The sequence below is a fragment of the Plectrocnemia conspersa genome, unplaced genomic scaffold, assembly GCF_051122295.1.
Source record: "Plectrocnemia conspersa isolate PC_06_02 unplaced genomic scaffold, ASM5112229v1 ptg000011l, whole genome shotgun sequence".
NCBI classification, from domain to species: Eukaryota; Metazoa; Arthropoda; class Insecta; order Trichoptera; family Polycentropodidae; genus Plectrocnemia; species Plectrocnemia conspersa.
This window is the reverse complement of record NW_028277175.1, coordinates 19,164,785-19,191,130: the sequence shown is the minus strand read 5'-3', so window position 1 is coordinate 19,191,130 and position 26,346 is coordinate 19,164,785. Positions and strand designations below refer to the sequence as shown.

The window sequence follows — 26,346 nt, the reverse complement described above, 5'->3', positions numbered from 1 at the left end:
CAAACCAAAACTTTAATTTTGTAAGACGTTTCAACCTTACAAGTTTCAAACATTACACGAAAAGTCAATAGAATACATCTACAATGATTATTTTTCCGTCTAATTCCGTTCAGCTAACGTGTTTTAAAAATATTTTTCTACAGCCCCCCAATATACCACGCCTCTCGCATAATTAAAGTACCTAATCTTATTACATTAACTACATTGAATCAACCATCGTAGACCATCTATTCAAAAACTGACGAGATTAAGACATTAAAACTAAACATGACAGCAATAGTAACTTTACATCCGATTATTAAATTTTTAAGAACTTTACTGCCGCTTCTTAAACAATTAAAAATGATTATTAAAATATAGCACAAAAAAGTTGTAAACTCTCAGGAGCTGTAATAAAAATCTTAAAAGTGATTATTATCACATATGTACAGTGCATTACTAGAATCAGAAGTGACTTTCTTATTAATGAGAACCTAGATTGAAACGGACATTTAAGCTTATTGGGATTGCAGTTCATAAAAGAGGGATGAGCAAACTTTACTAAAAAAAAATGGTATATTCAGTACCGAATCCAATATTACGAAATAATGCGGTATTTTCGATTTAATCAGAAGTAATCACGCTATGCTTCATTCTGTGATATAGGTGAGGTTTATGTACCACAGTTAATTGAATTGCTTCTCTCGTATTACTAGACCAGATTTGAAATTTAATGTAAGATATATTATGTTTTAATATTTTCGGCGGGGATTGTGAATCAATTTAACTATGCAAGGTTTATTGTTATAACACTGTAAATGTGAATCAAATACAAAAATGGTCTGAGAACTATAGCGAATGAGACAAGGCTTGAAAGTCACTTTAAGTTTAATGATGATATATTACAAACGGTAGTACAGCAAAATCTTAACGGTGAAAGAATTAGCCGAGTGTTCAATCCACTCAACGGACAAACAGTATTTCCAAATTTATTAATTTATTTTTATTAACTCTTCCGTTGTAACTTGACAGGCATAAAGCCCAATGCGTTACAATGGGGAAAATCTGTACCAACTGAGTAAGCCAATCTTATATAATAAAACCTACAAGCAAGTATTAACCACCAGACTGAAAGTCTGAGAATCGGTGATATCTATATTATTTTTTCGCCATGAAAGAAGAGTACAAAACTGGGAATGGTGCTGATAAAGTCTTTTTGCAGGATAAATCATTCGTAAAAAAAGTATGAAATAGCCCATACTAAGGTCAGACATTAATTTTGTCCCACCACACTGCTCCTTACATTTGAAAGGAGAGGTTTTTTCTTCTTTTTCTGATCAGCTCCTTGCAGTAAAATAAATGCTGCACATGCGACGACTAATAAATCCTGTTCTTTCCTCATAATATTGATCGGTTAAATTTTAATTGAAACGCTACTTTATAATAATACGTATCAATTCATAATAACAAAAATGTTTTCAAAAATATGGCCGAATCCCTTGGCCCCAACCTCATGGTTTGATGGGGATGAGAGGCCGAACGCCAATGGGTTGGCGACCAACGTTCGTCCCAATACATTGGTTGTCGTTCGTTAGCCTTCGTTGGCCTAATGTGTACGCGCCTTAAGATGACTGAGTTCAATCTTGACATTTGCACGAAATCATCGGTGTATAATGGAAAAATAATCATTTAAAATTGTGACTGGTGATACAAAAATTATTCTGTATAATAATATTAAACACCACGACAATGGGTTAACCGCAATAAGACACAACATACACAGTTATGAAGAAAACTCCATTCAAAAAAGTAGTTATTAATTGTGAGCTGCTAAAATAAACTGTATTTTCAATAAATAAAAAAATCGGCCGGTCTTGACCAATTTTAAAATTATTTTACATTACTTTTACTAGCCAGTGGTAAACAAGATTATTTATAAGCAGTCCATCAAAGCTCAGCGACTTTCAGCTGTAATTTATAGACTGTCCGCGTCGCGATCGCGATCGCGTCCCTTATTCTTACCCGTCGCGGCCAAGACGTCAGCGCTTAAGAACGCTTGCCAAACACAAAAATGTTTTCAGCGATAGCTGTGAAGAGCTGGAAATATATTTAGAATAGTATGCACCACAATAGTATTTTATTTTTATAAATATTTAATGGTATAATTTGATACTACGTGTAATGTATTATATGTTAAAAAATGTGCAAGAAGAACCTGTCAAGTCATGATGGACAGATTTGTAATAAAAAATAAAAGATTATGGTCTATTTACAGAACTATAAGATTATTTTCTATTGGGCGAGCAGAAATATATGTAGTTAAAGAGGCGTTGTATTAAACGCTTATTTTTTATTGAAATTGTCAACGCCTAATGAGAATAAAATTATTAAAAATGTACTGTGACTTTGTGTCTCATTTAAACGTGATAGGGGTGAAACACCCTCGTTTCAAATTTGTGTATAGCACTTATTACTCATCCTAAAATTTAGTAATAAACGGTGTGCTAAACTACCACAAAATAGGTAAGAAACCAAACCCGGGTGCCACTACTGCTACAAAGGTGAACCCGATGACGCCGCACACATGATCTTCAACCGCCCAGCATGGAAAGAGAAAAAACAAAACCTTAAAAAGCTCTAGTTGACGAACAAGTGTCGCCGAAAAGCATAGTTCCTTCCATGTTGAGAGGCACACCAGTCTGCTTGGCAAACATTCGCATCGTACGTTATGACCGACAAATAAATGGACCAGAGAAGCCGAAGGGCTATCCCGGACCCTGAATAAGGGTTCTTAAGGTACTCAGGTAGAAGAAGGAACACCCAGTTCCAAGCCACGGATAGAGGAGCACTAGTTCCAGGACAGCTGCCTCCACTGAAGCCATGCGTAAAACCAGTAACCGGGAAGGTGGCAGAAGAGGGGGAATCGGTCGCCGTTTACACCGTCGCTGGCGTCTTTTGAAGATTTCCCCCCACAAGAGAGAAAAAAATATAATAAAAAGATTCGCATAGATAACATCAACAAGCAATCTCGGGGCTTACAAACTAAGCAAGTTCTATGACCTGTTGTTTAATAAAAACAACAACAAAAAACATGTGTATTATTCGTGGTGGTTTGAATTAAACTAGGCGTTTAAATTTTTTACAAGCATTAATTAATTTTCACAAAACGTGTTTCGGTTATTAAAATGCTTGAAAAATAACCTTAAATCAAAAAGATGTAATATTATAATAACTACATATATGTATGTATATCATGAATTTATACCAAATGTATAATCTTCGAGTACACGTTCGAAACGGTTTTAAATTCGCTCACACGTGTAACATAACACGCCTTTGAATAAGGATTAGTTAATTATCGAACGAATAACACGTAACAACCCCGAGCGAGACACAGCACGGGAAAGCTCAATTAAACAATGAAATTTCAGTAACTAATGCAAAAAATATATATAACAGAACATTAGGCCAATGAAAATAAACTTTATAAACTTGTTGAAAACTTGTACAAAACCTTTTTAGCTATAGCTAAACGTAGCTGAACCGCTAGACATCCTAAACTTTGGCGAATTCCTCCGGTTTAAAGTTTGGGCGATGATCGATCATCTTCATTAAACTTAAATGTATACGTATTACTTAAAACTTTGCATCCGAAGAATGTCGCAACTATGCGTTTGATGGGACTCAGACAAAGCTACCAAATCGCCATCATCTATCGTCCGATTTTCATTAACAAATTTATAAATAACCTGTCGATACGTCAACTGACAAGCAAATTTTCCTAAATTATATTTCTCAGTAAATTTAAATAGTATTTTTGATATGTAATTTAAGAAATTCATAAAAAAATTATAAATATTCATAAAAAAAAATTGTGGTGACCACACAGAGCACTAATTTGTGGGGATCTTATTCTTGAAACTAGACCAAAAGTGAGTATTTATCAATAGGATAAACTAGAAGATAGTGCGATTACACAAAGGCTCTCGTTACGACTAGAACTAAAGGGTTCCCCCATAAATAACACGCAAGGAATCTCCGGTACATTGAATGAATATTTCTATGTTACGAAACGGTCACGAGAAACAATATATCACCGGAAGACAAATAGCCGCGATATATGTAATATAATCTAATAAAATTCTCACTAGTTTCCACCTGCGTCTTCCAGGCTGCGAAGTCACACCCCTTAGGTTTACAAAACCTTAAAAATTCAATGTGTAGAAATCGTACATCTCGATCAATATTATTCATTTTATAACTTTTATGTTGTTTACTAGAAGTCTCATATAAAACTATTAAAATATATAGGAAAATAATAGTATGAGACATGTGTTCAACGTTATTTAAAGTTGCATAGAAATGGAATAAAAATGCAACGAACATAGTTTGGTCTTACGAAGGAATTTGAATAATACAGACAAGCAGACTGGAAGCCATAAGAGTACAAAAAGGCTTTCTTCGCGTATATTTTTGCGGAACAAAAAATAGGTTGTATATATAATAATACAATATTTTTTAGTTTCCCTTAAATTTGTGATAAATGGGAAAAAAATACGATAGGATTTAAATAATTACAATATTTTTTAGATATCATAATTAATTTCCGTATTGCTCTTCTATATAAAAAACATAAAGTTTAGTTATATGTATGTACAAAATATTACTGGTTATAATTTAAGTGCACTGTAGAGTTACATAATATTACTCTTAGGTACATAGTGCTATTCAATTATGTTAACTTTCCGCTGATTTTTCTAGTACGTGTTTTAATTATAATTTAATTGTGAAAGGGCGTAAACCATTGTTTAACTCCTTTATCTTATTATATTTGCTGACGACGCAGCCTTCCGATAACTAAGTAAAGGATCAAATTAAAAGTTCAGTGATAAAATTATATAGGATATAAAATACAAGATTAATAAATTCATGATAATAATATATCTAACCTCATTAATATAAGAAAATTTGTGAAAAACCTTATCTATCACTATATATGTTTATGTTTTTGTGAAGCATGAACATTAAAAAAGTAGAACGAAAACTTACAATCCCGAGAATAATATAGTTTCGTATATTTTGCGATTGCCTAAAAAATTCTCAATAATTCGCTTAGAAAATTAAGTAACCTAAGTAAGTCTAAAGGGGTTATACAATAACGATACAGCTGTATAAAATTATAAACTTTACTCAGAACGATATTTTTATTAAAATTATTATAAATTAAATTAAAATTGAACTTTTTTTTTTTCCAAATTCCAAGCAAATTCTCTTCCAAAATAATATATCTTCAACGATGCACGCGAAAACACAAAAAAGGGTTTAATGTATTCGCCCCCAACGTCACATATATACATAAATCATAAAAATGTCCGTTTCTTTCATACACCTCACCGCAATAAAATTTGAGATATATTTTCCCTCTATTCGAGAGCAGCTAAAATAATTATTCGACGCTTCTTGGATGTGAAAAAAAGTGAAAAACTTACAAGTCTTGGAGGTCCGGGATCGTGCTTAGCCAAAATTCTCCGATGCTGGTGGTGTAGGGACGAGTTTAAACCCAACCACGGTCTTCTTCCTAGCGCCAAGCCGAACCCTTCTAACCCTTCGATGCCATCTAAAGCTCCGGCCCCTGCTTCCTCCTTCACTCTCCTGCCGTCCGGAAAGACGTTAACGCCTGGAAAAGTTAATACACTTGAATTAAAAATAGCAATAATATAGCCAAAGAAAACTATCTAATAAAACGATAATAAACAATCTATATTTTTATAGTTTAGTATGTTTATCGACGTTTTACTTAAAATAAAACATCGAGTGTTGGAGGTTTGAACCACCTGCAATATTGGTCACGATTTGGAAGTCACCATAACCACTATATTGTACTATATTGTGTTATGTTTTCACAGAGAATATAATTTAGATAAAATAAAACATACTACATGAAAAATTAACTCTTCATCCTTAAAGCACGTAATTAAAAACAATATTGAATGTCTGTATTCATAGCGATATAAAACAAAAGAATACGTTCATAATAATAAAATCAAAACGTAGCATTTAATCGATACAGCATCCCGCCGCCAATTAAGTCGTGTCACTCGTGTCGAACAAAGAGCTTGAAACCGTAAAGTGTATTTCGTGGTGCTACCATACTGTGCGGAAGCTGTTTGTTTCGTCAGAGAATCAATAAACGACGATCAGTTCTCGAAACGTATGTTATACGGAATTTACGTGATTGATGACGTGGGCGAAAATAGCGTTTATGAAAAGGCATTACGTTATATTACATGAATGATTATTATATATTATAATATAATAAGATATATTGCGAATTCATAATCGTAATACTCGAGCAGATTCAAATGCCCAAGTCACATATTATATGAGATTTTCTCTGTTGTTCATGTTATTATTATTATCGTATTAGCGAGAACCATAATGTAAATGTCTATTATTATTCAGTGGAAATTCCGTTTCGAATTATTTTTCTTATCAATTGAGTTATTTCATAGAATTCCTAACAATATAATGGTTTTTCATTATCAGTTTATTATTGTAAAGCAATACTATAATAATATCACAATACAAAAAATAAATACTATTATATAAAAGGTTATGGATATATGTATAAACGTAGGTTTATAGTATATTTGTATATATCATACCAGTTTAAGACCAAAACCTTTTATTATAACTATTAAAAATATTGTTACCCAATTAAAGAATAGACAATTTTCTGTATTATAATAATATTATGACATATTTTTTAGACTCGCCCTTACTTATTCTGCGTGAAGGGTCGTAATATCGACAAGCGTGACTAATCCAGTCCAACTGTTAAATATACGATGGCGAAAGCTTTACTATTTTATTTTTTTTATCTATGTACAATAATTTACGTGTAGTATTATAAAACTATATATATCACAATCTGAAAAATATTGTTCCTTTTTTCTTTAGTTTCATCTTATTGGGCTGTATATATGCGTTGGTTTTGTGGACGTTAAAAATAAAAATCTCTTGCTACAATGGGGCGGAAAAGTAATTTGATGGCAGAAAAAAGAGCTGCAATTGTCACTCAATTCATCAGACAATAGAACTAGGCGAAATAAGAGAATAATTAAAGATACAGGAGTAAATTGTGATAAGCTTCGATCTGGAAGTCCTATAATTATATCAAAACACGGGATCCGCATATAGTAATTTCAAGTAAAATAAATAAAAAGTTTACTCAACAGTAATTTGCTGCCAAGGAAAAAGGGTGGTGTTGAAAATATATCAGTGTCAACCGTTCAACGTCGTTTAAGGGTAGCAAAACTTGTAGGACGCATTGTTGCCAAAAAAACATTTGTTACGACGAGAAAATGAAAAGGAGAGGTACGAAAGGGCTATAAGGCATTGAAATTGAACATTTGAAGATTAGTGCAATTTTTTTCAAAAGTGAATCAAAATTGTTTGGATCAAATTTGAGTATTTATTAGACGAATCGTCAGCGAAAAAATGAGTTTTAACTGTATTGTATCAACTATATGGCAAAATGGAGATTGTTTCTCAGTAGCGGGAGTTGAAAACCTCGTGAAAATAGACGGAATTAAAAAAAAACAATTAAAGTAATTTTTGAATAGCAAGTGCTACCTACATATGTGCAGACATTTCAACACTCACTCAAATGGTTAATGTATATATAATTGGTTCTTTAGGGGGCGTAGCCCTAGTTGGTTGACTTCGCGGTGGTTGATTCTTGTGTGAATCTAGATAGAATTTTTATTACGTAATATTTACATGTGACAAATGGACGATTAACGGCGTGACGTTTCTCCCAATTGCGATGAAGGTGGCGCTGGTGGTGATGTCTCAGGGCTCTTGTAGCTGCGTTCGGGAGTTTCAGGAGTGATCTTCTGGTCTGTCGGTGAAGGTGCGTGGCTGGTTCCTCCGGATGGCTGCTGGTAGATCTTCTCTCTCTGACTGGGTCGCTGCCGTTTCTGACCGATGCGCCGCTGGCTCTCTGCTCATCTCTGCCCGTCTCTTGTATTGTGCCTCCGACCGTCTGCCTCTCTGCTGTCTCCGACCGTTTGCCCTCTCCTCATCGGAGTCCGGGCTTATATCCTTTAGGGGTTGCACGCTTGCTGGGCAATCGCGATTGTGCATCGATCTCCTAGCCAATCGCTGCAGTCACTTCGTAGCATTTTGCTTGTCCAGACTTTCAAATTCTTCTTCGGTACCATTTTGTCACAAAAGGTTTTGTAACGACTCGTGTTGTGTGGTCGAAGAAATCTCTCTTGTGCCATGATATTTGTCTCATTGTTAATGCATGAACGTTTTTGATCACGGTCATTAATAATGAAACAATTGCCCTTTTTTGTATGTGGACCTATTTGTGTGGTCCCCACAGTTCGATGGTTATGTATCGGATGTATAGTCCATCCAAGATGTTAACGCTCATCATTGTGTTGGAAATAATGGTGTGTATACGCATGCATGCATACATATACAGTTTTCCGCGAATTTGTTTACAGCGATAGGAGAACGTTACCAATACTAAATCAGGGCTGTTTTAATGGTAGGGAGACCATACGTTAGAAATTGAATTAAAAATTATAAAGTGTTATGTTGTAGTATTTTGCAATCAATAAAACAATTCCTGTTGGTATTTTTTAAAATATTATATTAAACATATATTCAACTTGGAGATTGATTCCAAAACTGATCTCATGCTTTTGAGTTAAATATGTATATAAATAAACAAAATAAGCAACAAATTAAATTAAAAAGGAAAAATTAATTGAACGTGTAATTTTATATGGTCACCCTAAAATATTTCTCACCAATACTATATCGATGAGCGTTCACATCTTGGACGGACTGTATGTATATATATATGTGTCGGTTTTTTATTTTGATGCGCGCTGGTTTAAGAACGCGACGACTCAGTACCCATATACATTACTTATGACTTTACATACTATCTGATATAAATTTTATAATATAGCTATAGCATATTTCATAAAATTTGGGTAATTTGTTCAAGTTGAGCACCATTATGCTACTACGCCTGCGAAATTGGAAGCCATTTTGTCGGCATTCGTCAGCGATGTATGTACGTGTTAGCAATATAGCAAAAATTCCTCTCGCGAAAATGGAGCACCATTTGTTAATCGTTAGTTAAGTACACCATGGTGACATATTTTATTACATAATGAGTAGTGGTGTATAAATACATATTGCCAACAAAAAAGAGAAGACTATAAATCATACGATTAACAAGAATATAAATTATGCGTCTCTATAGAATGCTACAGACAATAAATGTAATGTTAATTATGAGAGCATTACATTATAAAGAAAAAAATCATTAATACGTATTAAAAATAATTTATTATAACCTCTTATAACTTTAAATAACGTTATAAGAGATCATTTAAAACATATATATATTTTATTGAAAAAATTAAACGTTGATATTGATATTTTTTGGAGAATTAGTACATATGCAAAAAGTAAAAATATAAATAGTAGCATTATTTTTTAAATTTAAAAAATACGTTAAATTAGTTCTACAGCTCAAAATGGGTCCTCGTTTCCTTTTTTTGTTTTTTAATCCTTTTTTTATCATTTGGATAGACAAGTGATTAACCTGTCGTATTAGGGCCAACGACACCCGGTGGTGTTCGCAAGCGGTCACCTTGCTGCTTAACTTTGATGATCGAACGGAAACCGGTGCATTCAACTTGATATAGTCGTTAGCTAAATATTTATAATGCAATTAATTAAAAAAAAAACATTGGCACATAAGTAAAAGCTATCAGAGATTTTAAATAAATATGTAAGAAACTAAATGTATTTAACAATTTTAAATTTAATGTATTAATCCTATACATCTATAGCTGCATCTGTATAAGAAAGAGATCGAACGAAAAAATCCAATTTCGACATCGGAAGTACATAATATACTAAAATATACTATACACGTAAATAACTGCAAAATTTGAAATTTAAATGAACGCACGTTTACATCGAAGAAGCACGAAAATATTTCCACACGGTCTTTTATTATATACACAAGTATAAATTTACTAACGTGAATTTTTTTCCAATCGCGCATTCCGAACGCGAAGGTTATTTCATCTCGAAAAAGGCTGGTTTTCATCTCCGGAAAGCTCTGGCTCTGCACCGCGTGCACCATTTGGCCAATCGTTTGAATTAATGCAAATATAAATATGAAACTTGGACATCCTACACATGCATGTATATTTTTTATATATTTTTTTTCTAATATATATGCTTTTATTTTTTAAAGTAAAGTTTATATTATATACTACTTTAAATACAGACAAAAATACTTTATTGAGAAAGCCATTGAAAAAGTCCACAGCTGCAGCATTAACTCAGGAATTTCTGCAACTACACCGTGCTTTTTTTCATTATTTACTTTGTTGGCTATTGGTTGTTATGACCATGGTTGTTATAAATATCAAATATAATAGGATAAATTTAGCAATATTAGACAAACTGCGTTGTTGTACTGCAGAAAGACACAACTCCGTCGGGGTTGGTCGGGTTTTAGTGTTAATAATTAAACATTTTAAAAATGAACGAGTACGGATTAGAAAAATAAAATTCCGGTACTATCGGTATTTAATTTTGTAATACCGGTAGTATAAAGGTATTGCAATCCCATTCTTTAATTGAAACATATTGATTGAAATTTTGCCTAAGATCAGTCTTGATAATACACCTTCCTATGAATATTATAAATATTTTTGCACAATAAACACTCATTTTTATTTATAAGAACAGTGAAGGTAAATAAGCATAAATAGTGCTAATATAATATGAGTTCTCAAGTTAAAGATATAAAATTTACCATTTAACAAATATTACAGTAGATTAGTGATTGGCACAATGAAGAATCTTTATATAATACTAAAATGTTTTTTATATAATATATATATATATATTTGATATTTAGTATAGCGACACTGAACTAGATATATTATGAAGTCAATACAAAGCAAGGTTGAAAATATAATTGCATGGATCTCTATACTATACATCTTTATAATATACATATGTGCAAGTGAAGCGAAATAAATCATACCTACGACAGAGAAGGTCCATAATATTATTTATAAGAGTGTCGTAAGTGGGAATCTCTGAAACTTTCAACCGAAGGGTTCTCGGGTGTGTTAAAAGCGGCAAGATTTTACGATGCCGCTATAAAATCTAATTCATATGGAACGATGCTCGGTTTCTTGAGATATATTTTCAGTGAGATCCATAAAAAAAAATAAAACAACGTAGAAGCATGTAAGTGCATCGATAAAAACAGCACATTGGACTCTCGTAAATCACCTTTTTACTTAAATAAATTCGTGAGCATTGTGACTTTATTACATATAAGTATGCAGATTGGTTAAAAATGGTTTAAAAGATTTTGAGACAAACAAAGACAAGTCGAGAACGAGATTCGTTCGGTAAACTAAAGTCATATAATAGTAATTATCTTCGCCACTATTAAAAGATAAGAATGAAATCCAAATTTTCCACATGAGCTTTTAATCATCTGGACTTATTTGTCTTGAGCTTATCGGAGCTGTTTCTTTTCTACATTGGTATAAATGATTAAAAATTGATATTGTATCACAATATTACAAAAAGGCGATGGACAAATAAGGATAATAATCATTTACCAACAGCAAATAGGATTAGATTACATGTAATGAATTAACTAAATAAATAATTCTAAGACGTAAATATATAGAGATTAAGGAATACCAAGAAAACCTATTAGAGATAATTTATAAGAATTGTAATAATATTTAATATTGATTATTAATTAATCTTCAAGACATGATAGTATTGTATTTATTTCTATATTGGATTAAAATAACGTTCTTAATGGAAACGTATCAATTGGGCTTAGATTACGTAAAAGAGACTTAACCTATTCAGTGTTTATTTGCACACAAATAAATTTCAACATGAATATAACTTCTTCAATTTCACTCCTGATTTTTGTTAATAAACTTTCAAATTATACCTCGCTTTTTAATGTGTGTACATACGGTTTTATGTTTTAATTATGTAAATCAGTTTAAAAGATATAATTTAATAATCTAAAACAATTACAACAAATGTTGGTTAGAAGTTTTGAACTTCATTTCACTAAGCAAACTATTAGTAAATCAATCAAACTCGAGTTGTCGACATTTTAATTATATTACCATCCGTTATTTAACAGCTGGTATAAAACTACTTATATATGCAACTACCAGTTTAATCCAGTTTTTATAAATAATTAAATGATTTTTTTCTCAATTGAATAAAATCAACAGCAATTTATTAACCTACTTGTAGTTTCAATGTAATTTAATTAAAAAACTAGTATCGTATAAATAATAAAAAAAAACATTATAGAGCGTAATAATTTATACATATACATTAACCAATTAAAACATGGAAGAAAAATTGCAAAAAGATCGTCAATACACAAAAACGCTTCCACGCGCAAATCCACAAAGTTTAAGCATGAAAATGTCTTTTAATATCAATGAAAGGGTAATTAGTTCAAAAGAATTGTAAAACAACCATTTAAACGAGCGCGTAGGATGTAATAGATAAGCTAATGGATGCGTTACTTTTACATAAATCAAAAGACACGTTATATAATTTCGATGGCGAAAATGAGGAGCGAAACTGAAATATGATATCTATGAATTTTAACTACCAAATATTATATAATAGGCCCATCATTATATTAGTAGTGGAATTCAGATAAGACATTAGATTCAAACCTATCAGAGGTCATAAATCAGTAAAATATTTATAAGTTCAACTTGATCGATCTCAAAATCCAACCTATATCCGGCCCTCCTCCGACCTGACCTAACCGCAACATAACACAACATATTAATCAGTTTCATTTTTTCAATAAGACAAATAATTTTACAGAAATACTAATTATATATAATATTAATATTACTGTTTTATAAACATTTTTATGTTTACAATTAGTTATTAGTTTATTTTTATAAATGAAAATAAGAATATAAGACCAAACGTTTTTGGATATAATTTTATGAAAAAATTAAAAACCCTTTTACAATGTAAGCGAAAGAAAAAGAAAAATTCAGAAAAAAACAAAAAAATAAAATAAATTTAGTGATAGTTTTTGAGTTCATTTCATTAAAGAAATAGAATTATTTATATGTTGTCTTTAGCCTCTAAAGTTTAGAGGCTAAAGACAACATATAAATACAATATTAAATTTAGATACAAGCATTAAATGCAAAAGCACGTGTTTCTTTAGTTTAGAGTATAACTAAAGATATATCAGATACAAGAGCTTGGTGGATTTGTGTGGTTTCGTGAGATATTTTTATAAAATATTCTAGTAAGAAAATTACAGTGTTCTTTAATTGTTGGTATTTTAAGATTCATATGCATTTTTTTTAATTAGTATAAAAAGATGTGTTATATATTATTTGTATAGCATTGAATGACTTGTAATTTTGAAAAAATATTACTTGTGTTACTCCAGGCAGATTTTTTATAGTTTACGTACTTTTTATATTAATTATCGGTCTAAGGACCGCAATGGCGGCAAGCCCTTTAGACTTTAAAGCGAAGTTCTAAAATATATATTTTAAGCTGGGAGTCTATGTGTAAGCCCTGGTATTTGACGCTTGTTTTCCATTTGACGGTATAGCCCTCTTCATTTAAGAGAGGTTTAAATAGACCAATAAGAAAAGTAGGATGCTTCTATTTTTAATACGTTTTCAGCTCAATCAGTCTTGTGATGTTAACTTGAGCGATAACAACACCAAAATGAAAGGTCAATTTGTATATCTAATGTTTTCGTCAACCTTTTATATAGTAAAAAAAATTATGTCCAACCAGGCTTTGAATATCGTCTCATTTTGGGTCAAAGCATAGAATACAAATAGAAGATAGCCTGTACGTTACAATATTAATTATTATATTATAACTCACTTGATATATTAATTAAATTAAATTAACTATATTTGTTTTTAATATAATTAACATTATTAGTTTTGAGAATGATTTTTAATGTGTTTGTGAGCCTACGTAATACCTACAGGCGTCTATTAACGCAAAAGATACAAAAAAGTAAGCAATTACTCTGTTATACCCACCCTAAATACTTATCCCACTGAATGCCCATCCGAGTGTAAATTAAACGACAAAGAATCATAATTGAAAAATGATAGTCCAGCCACGTTTCATTTTCTGTTTTTTGTTTGGTTAAAAATAAATATATATATATATATATAGAATATTTGTATAATAAAAATACCAGCAACCCATACAATGAGACTGAAAGAGTAATCCATCAAGACGAGCGCGAGAATCGGATTTCAAAAACAAGATGGGGAGAAAAAAGTTTTAAAAGGCACGATTAGCACTATGCGCCCTTGGTGACGTTTCGAAGACGAGACAAGAGAAATGGCGAAAGTATGGAGACAGCCCGTTTTTGTCATATTATCCCGTGAAAACGTTGAAAAATGGCCACCGAAACGAGACACCGCGTCGCCATCTTGTTTCCGTCTATTTAATGACTCAATTACTGCGCCCACCGCGCGAAATGAGGTGACCCCACTGCCTCTCCAACATACACGTGCACAAAATAACAATAATGCGAACCCAGAAAAAATGCGTCGCTTGATTGCTTTTTTTTATTATAGCATATTAAAATATGTACATATACCATAAAAAATATCCTAATGGCTCCGCAGAATTAATGGCTGTACATTTTAAGAGACATTGGCGTCTCCAGAAAATTCCTGGACATTGCGAATAGACTCAATCCTGCTTATATTTTAATGTAGGAAACTATACAAGTATTCTTGAAAAGTTCTATGAAAATAAATTAAATTCAGAACCAATACTAAATTCTATGAATCGATCAATCAAGCAATGAAACGCGAAAGACTGTCTAGCACAAAGTTTCGCGTAAATAAGATAACGCATAACGGCTAATGTACTACCAGGCAAACATTACAAAAAATATTTAAATAATATGTCTTATTTTCATAAAGAAAGCGGTGATAAACAATCGTTTGGATTCCAATCCTTTAAGATTCTCATTTTTTCAATAATCCAAAGAGGTTTTTTATCTTTATCTTGTTCGAAATATGAAAAATGTGGAGTAGCAGTAACCGCTATTGATAATTTTCTCTGCGGTTCGAATATAAATACGGGTGCCCGAAATTCCTTCGAAGCTCGACGTTCTGTAATCAATCGAAGTAAGTGTAGATCGATCCGTTCTGGTCGATTATTCGCGTCCATTATAGAAATCACTATTACTCTTCAACGATCATCCAGTTCTCTGTTGTTCAATAATATAAAAATATCTACAATAATATAATGTATTATTATAATCACATACTATATATAGCATTGGCCATAATAATGGGGCACCCCTTAAAATGGCGTGTAGCTCTTTACAAGTGCATAGTCTTACCGAAATATTTTAGTGGGTAGTTTTAACCGTAATTTTGAGAACTATACAAAAGAATTTGTCATTTTAAATTGCTCATTTTATTTAAAAAAAAAGGATTGCAGATCTAATTGTTCGGTCTCGCTAAAGTGACCCTTATGTTACAATATTTTTAGAAAATTTAATTGTTATAGACAAAAACCATGGTTTTCAGAAATAAATGAAACTCGAAGGTTAAAGTGGACCCAAAAACACCGAGATTCGACGATAGTCATTTGGCCTGATGAATCCAACGCGAAGGAAATTTTAAATTAAAATTGGTTAATATAAAAACAATATAAAATTTAATTTATTCAAAAATTCCTAAAGCAATATTTTTTTTAAATAATCATACTTTTTTAATAATTTTAAGTGTTGGCGACTCCTGGTGTAGTACACGTGCGTTGAAGAGTCGGAGAAGAATATCTAACCGATTGCGTAGTACCTATAGTCAAGTATAGTGGCGGAAGCGTTGTGGTCTGGGGTTGCATGACAGCAGCAGGGGTAGGAAGCATATGCATTTGCGAGAGTAGTATGATTAGTGACATTTTTATTTCAATGTTGGAATCCACTTTAATGTATTCCTGCTAGAAAATAATTCCAAGAACAGACCACGCTACAATATGATTCTAGCAAGAAAACGCTGCGTGCCATACTTAGCTAAAAACCAGGGGTTAGTTTGCGTCATTTATGGTCAAAATTAAAAGAAAAATTTGCCCAATACTTTTCAATTGCAGATGGAATGGAGAAAATTGTCTCTCCGTCCCCCTTCAAGTCATTAGTTGACAGTATGTAAAAAAGGATTGCATAAGCTTAAAATAAACACTATACAACCTAATTTATTTTTTATTTGTTTTGTCAGTTTTTTTATATTTATGTATATTTTCACTAATTTTCAATATTTTATAACACATTTACTGGAGTGCCCCATTATTATGGCCAAGCCTGTATGTACACACATGGAATTGAATCTCCTTTTGTTTCTTCTCTAAAGCGGTCAATTTCCTTAACCATATAACTTACACATACAAATTACAATGAAAGACGCCACATAGAAGGGAGCGTGAAGCTTTACAGCGACATTGATAGCTTCTTGTTTCCGGGTATTTGAATTTATACGATTATCTTCAATGGACTGTCACATAGTAATTAAGCTACATAGTGAATTTAGTGCCTATTAGTAAGACTATTGATTTAATACTTGTAAATTTATAAACATATGTGTGTGAACGTAAATATATAAACATACAAAGCTATGAATACATAGGAAAAAATAAAAATAATACTTATTTAAAATAAAAATATCAGAATATTACGCTAGCGTGTTTTTTATAATAAAAAAACCCACTTCGCGTACCAGTAACTAAATTTAGTTCATAATGTAATTTTCTTGATAGTGCAGTTTTTAACGAAATAATATAATTAGTTATTGCCTTAAAAAAAATGTTGTAACTATTTTCGTCAAACAACACTATTTGTAATGATAATAAAGAAATAAATATGCGAATCCATTAAGACTTAAAAAGGTAAAAAGCGAACTCAGCAATCAAGATAAGAATACGAGACCACGTCGTGTAATCATCGCGAGGGATGAAAACGTTTTCTGATTACACGTGAATAAACATAGCCGCAAAATAAATTACGTGTAATAGTAACAAGTCGAAACATTCGTTAAGCACGTAATGTATGCGTTAAATTAATTTATGTCATAAAGATAATATATGATTAATTAAAAAACGAAAGGTTATGCTTTTATACAAAAGTTACACGATCCAGTGGTAGACAGTTTAATATTAAAACTGAATTACGAAACTGATTAGAATTTCAAGCAGTCATTATAGAACTTATTTGAAGCGTGACGTTTAAATGTAAATAGTGTTTTTATTAAACTGTGCATTAAACTACAACTTAACCTTAATTCGCCTTATTTTATATCGTAGTATTACCACGTTATATGTATGGGATTAAAAATGTTTTCTTATTAACTTTATCAATAATAAAATAGGAAAAGTTTTCCACAACAAATCATGTTATTTCGTTATATTTTTGCGACGCCATATCGAAAGTTATCACGTTGTGCGTATTGAAAAGAAGCAACCATTTCTCTTTCAACACCTTCATAAATCAATCCAACTATTGGTACTAAAGTTATTTTGTTATATATACGAAAAATTATGTTGGATGAGCATATCACAAAAATACTAAAAAATAGTATGAGATATTAACGCGAGAGTAACACAAACCAGTGAAGTCATCCATGTCATTTATTATATTGCCCTCACGCGATAAAATTGATTGCAAAAAAACTAAACGACACAAACCAATTAACAAATTTCTTCAGGTGAATACGAGCCGACACTAACGAACATCGTTTAATTTGTCTCATTTGCACGCAGCGGCGGAAAGGGTTAAAATTTAAACCAGCCGTTAGCGGATGAACCCCGAGTGAAAGTTAACGAGCGGTAACAATCGTTGAAAATCGCTCATTCGAAAATTTACGGTTCACGACCGAAATCGTTTTTATTATCGAATAAACACTGCCTCATATTGGACACAATGTATTGCGGAATTTTAAGAATTACATTAATACACATAATATTAGTTTATAGTGAAATTTATAAATAAAATGTATTGATATGTGAGGCATATGTCACATCAGACACATCAAATAAAATATTGATACTTTGAGAATAAAGGGTACGTTCTAATAAAATTATACACAATCCTGGATATAATATACTCCTATGGGAAATTATGCAACATCTACAGGATTCAATCTTCTATTATCCCGCATATCACAAAATGACTAAGATGCGGTCTGGAAAATAAACTAATATTAATACAATACATACGTACTTATTAGATTACAATCCAGATACTAGAATATAATCGATCTTTGATCTCGATCACAATGTGACTCTTCGGTATATTAACAAGATCGAAACGCAAATTGCGTAACTCCGAACACGGATGACTGAGCATAAGACATATTTAAGGCCCAACGTTTCACTTTTACACCCCCTGTATTTGGCGTTCACGACACGCGTGTTGATATTCGCTAATAGCACTCGTGATATATGGCTTCATAGCCAAGACGCAATAAATAAGCGTGAACGAGTAAACGAGATAAATGTACGCGGAATGTGAAAAATATTAATATCGAAGATATAGCAAGCTTGTACTACGAGAAGTAATATGCTGAGGTATTTCCCGCGCGCATACTTTATTACCAAATATATAGCATTTTGTGCAATGTAACTATTCTAGCATCGTAGTTGTTGAAAAGTCAACGGATAATATTTTTAATAAATTAACAATTCCGAATACTTGATCAATACTTTATTTCAATATCCATTAATATGTCCTGATGCCTGCACTACACTCTCTGGAAGTTGGCCAAGGTTGGCCATGGATGGAGAATATAGTGGGTTACTTCGGTCGAGTTCGGTTCTGCCCGCTCTAAAATCTCTCGGTAGTTGTCCGAGGTTACCAAGAACGGGAGGTAAAGTAAGGGTAATTCAGTCGACTTGGCCAGCTTCGAGCGCTTCCGAACATTGTCGGCATTATTTCCGATTCAAAGGGACCGAAGTCGGAGCTTCTCTTTCGAGCGCGAGTGGTGAGATACTTCCTCTTTCGCTCTCTCGCGTGTTAAGTGACGAGAGTGAGAGAGATAATGATATGGTGTTTCGCAAACTGAGATAGAACGAGTAACTCGGTTCAATTTCAGTATGCGCGTAGACGTCCTATGGTCAACACGCATGACGAGCGCTGCATAGTGGTCACGTGGTCAAGTTATAATACCACATGCTTATCGGGGAACAGACTCTTACTGACATCTTTGAATATTTTAGGGCATCAAAAGGGATTAATTATATTTTAACAGATATCGTTATTATATTTTTTTTTTCATATAAAATTAAATAATTAAAAAATAATCAGTGGTACTTGATTTTGTTAAAAAAATAGTTTCGAATATCCTTTTGTATTTTCTTAGATCGGTTTATATAAATGTCACACCATAACGAATTCTTCAGTCGACTGAAGTCGGCGACCTCGGCCGATTTCAGTTGAACTTTGGTTCGGACAACTTCCAGAGAGTGTAGTGCAAGCATGACATTCATGTCAATGTGTTCATTTTTGTTTAAAATAAAGTTATTGTCTTATTAATTATTGTGCGAGATGGTCACGTAGTTTGTATACGTTAGTGATTCGTAAAGTGCGTCTGTAGACTCCAGGTGTCTCTGAAGCGGATTCAACTCTGGATTCCGGACGTCGAACTGGACCAGTTCATGCGAAGAGAGAAGCGGCAGCTTGCGCAATCTTCAACGATCTTCAGTTGGGTCTTGGTTGAAGTTCATACTAATGATTCCACGTATGAATGTCAGTAAAAGTGTCAGAAAACGTCTCTAAAGAAAGTAAGTGTCCAATGAAGTGATTGTTGAATACCTGCGTTCTCATTGAATATTAACGTTCTCGTTGAATATTAACACTTTGTCTGTGACTAAAGTCGCCCAAATTATTTTTTTATCTCTTTACGCAAAAATCAGTAAAAAAAATGTTTTTAAGAAAAAAAAACATTTTTTGCGAATAAACAACATTTTTTGTAAATAAACATAAAATATCATTTTAAATAAATAAAAATTAAAAAATAAGAACACTTGAACACAATATCAAGGTAAAATTTGCATTTAAAAAAAAAAAATTATATTTATTTTTGATTAACGCGTCTAAAAGGTTAAAGAGCATGCTGTTATTACATACTTTATAAAACACAACAATATAATTAATGTTCCTCATTTATCGATACATGAGAAATTGGTTGAAATTTCCCGAGAAATTTCTATAAATTTGGACATATGAAAAAATATATGTAATATACAGTATATTTATATTATTACGGTAAATGTTTATTTTTGTAAATGAAAAATCTTTGTTCTTTAAAAAACAAGTTAAGTCAATATTTATGCATGTAAATTATAAAACAAAAATGATAAAACATACGAGTACATATAAATTATTAGGTTATTAATTTATTACAAATTCTTATATTTTTATTTTTATTTTTTTAGATTAAATTAAGACCATCGTGGCCTAACAGGTTACCCCAATGCGCCACAATGGTCGAAAACATATGTGATATATTATTATAATTCTGATTAAAATATATAATGAATGCTTAATTAAATGTCGCTTTTTATCACATATTTACCTTGTATTTTGCAAAGAAAATGACGAAATCTTATCGTATAATTTATAGCTTTTACATAAAAACATTGAATCTTGTTTTACTTAGCCGGCAAACGAATCCTTGCCAATCTTTTACAAAATCATCCCTAAGTCATGCATTTTTCAACTGGCATATGTTCTAAGAAGTCGAAAAGAAGTGTTTGCTAATCGTAAAAAAACTTACATTTTCAAACATTTTTTTTTGTTAAGCAGAAATCCCTGTCCCTTTTCTTACTACCTACTCAGGATATAGCTGTATTAGCTAATTAAAACCATAACTTGTTTTCAAAATTTCAGCGGTTGTAAACTATTTAAAAATATTCATACAAATTCAATTTTTAACAATAAAAAATATTATATGAGAATTCTCGAGAAATGTAAAAAATAAAAATTTCTGATTTTAAACAATATTTTCAAGCGGTTTATAAATATTTAGAATTAAATTAAAATGTAATTATAAGGAACAAAAATTATAGGTATTTCCATGGATAATAAATAAAAAGCTTTCTTCGTTGTTGTTTTAACATAAACGATACAATTGCCATTAATTTTCCCAATATATTTAAATCGCCACGCATATACAAAAGAGAGAACTTTTTCCATAGGTAAACCATCAAATCAGACCCAGCCTGTCAATTTGAAAGGAAAAACTCGGAGGATCTCCAGGTAGGGAAAATATCAAACGTAAACTTTTAATACTTGGAATAAACTTCCGGGATCGATTTAATCCCAGCGATTGAGCGAAGGGTACAGCGTCAATAAAAATAAAGCTGCTTCCAGGAATCAGGATAGCATATCGCCGTGATGCACAAGGGCTCAACCTAAAATCCCGAAATATCACGCAGCATAAGGGTCGAAAATGTCCGCCGGGCTCCGAACTTAATTAATTTCCGACAGAAATTTATCGAAAAGTGAATTTATCCGCGGCGAAAATTCGCAATTATCGGTTCGATCAAAAGGTTTTTCTAATAACGAGGCGTCGCCTCGGAGTTTTTGTAAAAGTGTGGAGAACTTTGCCCGTCCAAAAAGTTAATTTCGCAACTCGATTAAAACGTGTGACGTACACCGAACGCAGTATCAACAAATATTTGGTCAATCCACAAATTCGTTCGTATATTTTATAAATGTATATAATAAAACTTTAAAAAAATAAAGTAATTTAGAATCGTATGATTGTGTTCTAGCAGTTCAAAATGAATAAGCATCAAATAAAATTATGCCATCTAGATTCTAGAATCAAAATGTATTATTTTTTAGTATTTTTTATAGATATATTACGTTAAATTTATTTAAACAAATAAATTAAAAAGTATTCAAAAATAATTTTAATTACAATTGTGTGACATGTACATGTATTCGTTCGATGTTAACCTATATATGTATGTCTATGAGTGAAACAAGCTTTACTATGATTGTCTTATATTTGTAAAAAGATAAGACAACCACGATACTCTTTATTTTCAGCCATAAAAAATATTGGAAGCAAGCTGACGTAATAGTACTTCATAAGCCGGATACAGACCCTACACTTCCTTCTAGTCCGGATATAGACCCTAAGTTTTCTTCTGCTCAATGCGAGTAAAATATACGAAAAGGTAATACAAAATAAAGAACACGAATTCTTTAATAATAATAAAAATTTTCCCGGCGTAATAACTTAGACATAGATGCTTCTATTCCGCTACCGGCAAACTAAATCAAATTGATGACATGTTACACTAAAAGGCAATATTCCTGGTTTCTAAGGTCATTGATCGTGTATGCATGCAGGCATTGTACACAAATTAATTTTATTAAATTTTCCTATACCTTTACTTAAATCAATAAACTCGTTTTTAATTTTTTAAATTAAAAGTGAAAGTCACATGTAAAATGCTCGACTCTTTCTACTAGTGTTTCACAAAGTTCGATTTTAAAACCCTCGCTATTTACAATATTTACGAGTAACCAACCATACAGAAACGATAAAATCATAAAATTATAATTTAACTACTATAAAAATTTAATTAAAAATAATAAACACTAAAAGACTCGAAGTTATTTTTTTTCGACAAACTAGCTCAGGTTAAAATTTAGTTAAGAATTTAATTAAAGTACTTATCACATTAGATGCTATATTTAGAAATCTCATATAGATCTAATTCAAAAAATTAAAACTACTGAGCAAAAATGCCTTCTCTTCTTCGTCGTAAAAGTAAATTAAATATGAAAAATAAATTACTCTTTTATAAATCTTTAATAAGACCTTCAATTTCGTATACTTCACCGGTTCGGGAATACATAATTGAATTTTGTAAGTACACAATAATACTTCAAACCCAGCGAAATATTTCATTAAGAATCGCGTCAAATGCTCCATTGTTTTCCGAAACGTGATATTACGAGACTTAAAAATAGATACCCTTACGGATTAGATAAATAATACTGCGAAATGTGTAAATCTCAAGATGTTTTTAAAAGAATACTTATTAAATTAAATTTTCTCAAAAGAGCTCCATCCGTTGTTAATGAAGCAAGATTGAGTTACATTGTAGCTAATCCACAAACAACTATTTGGACACTGCAGTACTTAGATGTTTCTTCTGCAATCGTTTCACATCTTAATTCCATAATGAGAGCGGTAAACAAATGGACATATGGGTACCGCACGAAGTGACCAAAAGATGCAAAAGATAGCAAATGTTAAATTTTAATTTTTTTATAAACTATATTTATTTATTTTTCTGTGTAAGCCTTTTTTCATGAGCGCACTTTTCTGCTTGCGCTTTTTTCGCGTGCGCATTTATCACACTGGGTTTTTAATGGACTTTTTTTCATTGAGCCAAAAATATATAAATATTACTTCTCTTCTATGTGGCGACAAAAACACTGAAAATCTTATATATCAGTTACGAGCCCCCAAGGCAATGTTCAGGATTTTCATCATTTTTCGAAAGCTATTTTGTTTTTTTTTTTCAGTCAGCGTTTTATATAAAAAAAATCGAGCCCTTATCGAATATGGCTCACACGACGCGAGAATAGCACGCACTTTATAAGCTATTCAGATATTCTATTAACGTCAAACGCGATACGATAAAACTATCTTCAAACATATTTTGAGATAGTCATTCACATTTTATTAAATAAAGTATCTATCCTATTAAATATTTATTTTTATGACTTCCATCAGATAATTTATTTTTTGGGTGTAAAATTTCATATTACATAATTCATACTATAAGACATAAAATCAAAAACGCAAAATATAATAATACGACTATAGTATACAAAAATATATATGATATTTGATCATATGCATAATAAAGCCCTGAATTAATTAGGAACAAGGTGGAAAAGACGCACAAAAACATGATTTACTATCTAAATATTTCAATGATTTTAAATTAACTAAGCAAGTATTCAAGTCGTAGGTTTTTTATAAATCATAAAAATGTTTTATAAAATAAATTATTGCGCATTTACAGTAATATTTTATTGCGTTATATATTATTCAAGTCATTTAATTAATTAAAAAAAAAATTTATAAAATGGAAATATAATATATGATACTTTTATACCATCATAATTTATTGTATGTTAATTCTAAGTTTAACTTATAATTATTATAAATCAAAAGCTTTAAAAACCTAATTGGCAATTGAATTTTTCCTTCGCGTTTACAACGTGAGTTGCTTTAATGCTTCGTTTTAACTTTATATATGTATATTACATTTTTGGTAATTTTAACTGTATTGCAAAGAGACGAACAACTTTAAATATATTTTGACGCCTTACAACTTATTAAGTCAAATTTTAAAGAAGTTTGACGAAACGCGATCCACAAAATAAGAATGTATTAAACATAATTAGGGTAATATTAAAATCAATATAAATATCCAACGCTGATATAAACTTGTTAAAAACAATTATTTTAATATTATCTTATTTGTAATATACTTTACAAATAACATTACAAAACCATATGTTTGACTGTCAATTTAAAAATCATTATTTAATACCTTAAACCACTGGTATTAAATAGTCAAAGACTAACACTTGAATCCCCTGGGTTCGAATCCCATATGAAACTTGAGTTTTTTAATTTAATTTTTTATATAATTATACTTCCGATCGATCATCACAGATTAGGTGTTCTTAAATTATTTTAAACTTACGGGTGAATATCGTCAGTATTAATTAAAATCAAGGTAGTTCGTATATATTATTATGAGCTACTTAAGCTCATATAGAATATCATACATGTATAAAAAAATATATAAAATGAAAATCTATCTCAAAATAATAAATTAACATTTTGGGAGCATATATTGTTTAATGTTAATTTCTAGCCTGATTACTCACCAGTTAAGAATCATACAGTAAATAATCGATTCCCAGTAAAAAAAATTATATACTTATAAATAATTTATAACAGTTAAATATAATATAATACTTTAATATGCAATCCATATTATCCATAATATAATCCTCAACCTATCAACACGAATTGATTCGCCTTGAACTTTGATTTGAATGCAATAATTGGACGGAAGTTCTCTGAACACTACGACTCTTGGGACTTTATATAATTATAATTATCGGTTCGAAATCATAATATGAAATGATATTAATTTTATCGTTATTATAACATTAAATGATATTAATAAAATTTAGCCGAGCTTAGGGTAAATTTAATTCAGATTCGACATACATATATCAAGACATAAAATATGCTAGTCGTGATTTTAGGATTTAGCAGTATTAATATGGTTATTTATCATGTTAAATGTGCTTATACGAAAATAATGATATAGCTGTGCGAGTCTCTAAGTTCTGTGAATCAATTAAACAATAAATATAAGTTATACACAAAGTTTGACGAAAATAAGATAAGTCAATATTGCATAATCTCGATATAATAGCCATTAGAAGTTTCAGAGAACGTGCCAAAATAATTGTACACAACGAATATGTTGTATATCGTACAATATATGTACATATATTTTCACAAATGTACGACAAAATCAATAAGATATTATTAAAGAAATGGTTTAATCAAATTATGACAAAACTATTGATTTTTTTTTTGTTGAAATTTAATCATATTTTTCGACATTATACATTTGTTTTAAATATTAGTCTGAAGTCATTCAAAACATTTTCTAGTTCCATTTCGCACATTTAAAAAAAAAACAATTTTTTTAAATTAAATTTTTTTTTAAAAAACGTTCTGATAGCGGTGAATCTTTTGCTTCAATCGGACGTTCGTATGATACAAACAGGTCTACGATATGTTCAATTTTGCAAAATAAAAATATAATTAAAGAATACGTTCAAAATTGTGGAAATTAAAGATATATTTCCACAATCTTTAATGATATGTTTCCAAAAAAAACACAGCAAAAAAAAACATGGATGAAATGGAAAATCTTTGTCATCGTAGATCGATGACCAACATCAAAAAGATGTCCCTCCGAGTATTTCAATTATTCAAGCAAAAGCTCTTAATTTGCACCAAGATTGGAAGGATAGATTAAAAAAATATTTTAACACGGTTTTTCAAGCAAGTGAGGTATTCTTATCATACTATTAAATTTACTGGAGAATCGGCTGATGCGGATAAAGATGCTGCAAAAGAATTTATTTCCTAATTATCCAAAATT

The 26,346-nt window shown here is 31.0% G+C and overlaps 1 protein-coding gene across 1 annotated transcript in view; it reads right to left on the bottom strand.

Moving 5' to 3' along the window:
* Positions 1 to 26,346, bottom strand: part of LOC148229808 (uncharacterized) — a 92,074-nt gene that overhangs the window by 31,727 nt on the left and 34,001 nt on the right. Inside the window, exon 5 of the mRNA XM_088197928.1 lies at positions 5,469 to 5,656. Within this exon, the coding sequence (XP_088054054.1) occupies positions 5,469 to 5,656 (188 nt within the window). The remainder of the gene's footprint in view (positions 1 to 5,468; positions 5,657 to 26,346) is intronic.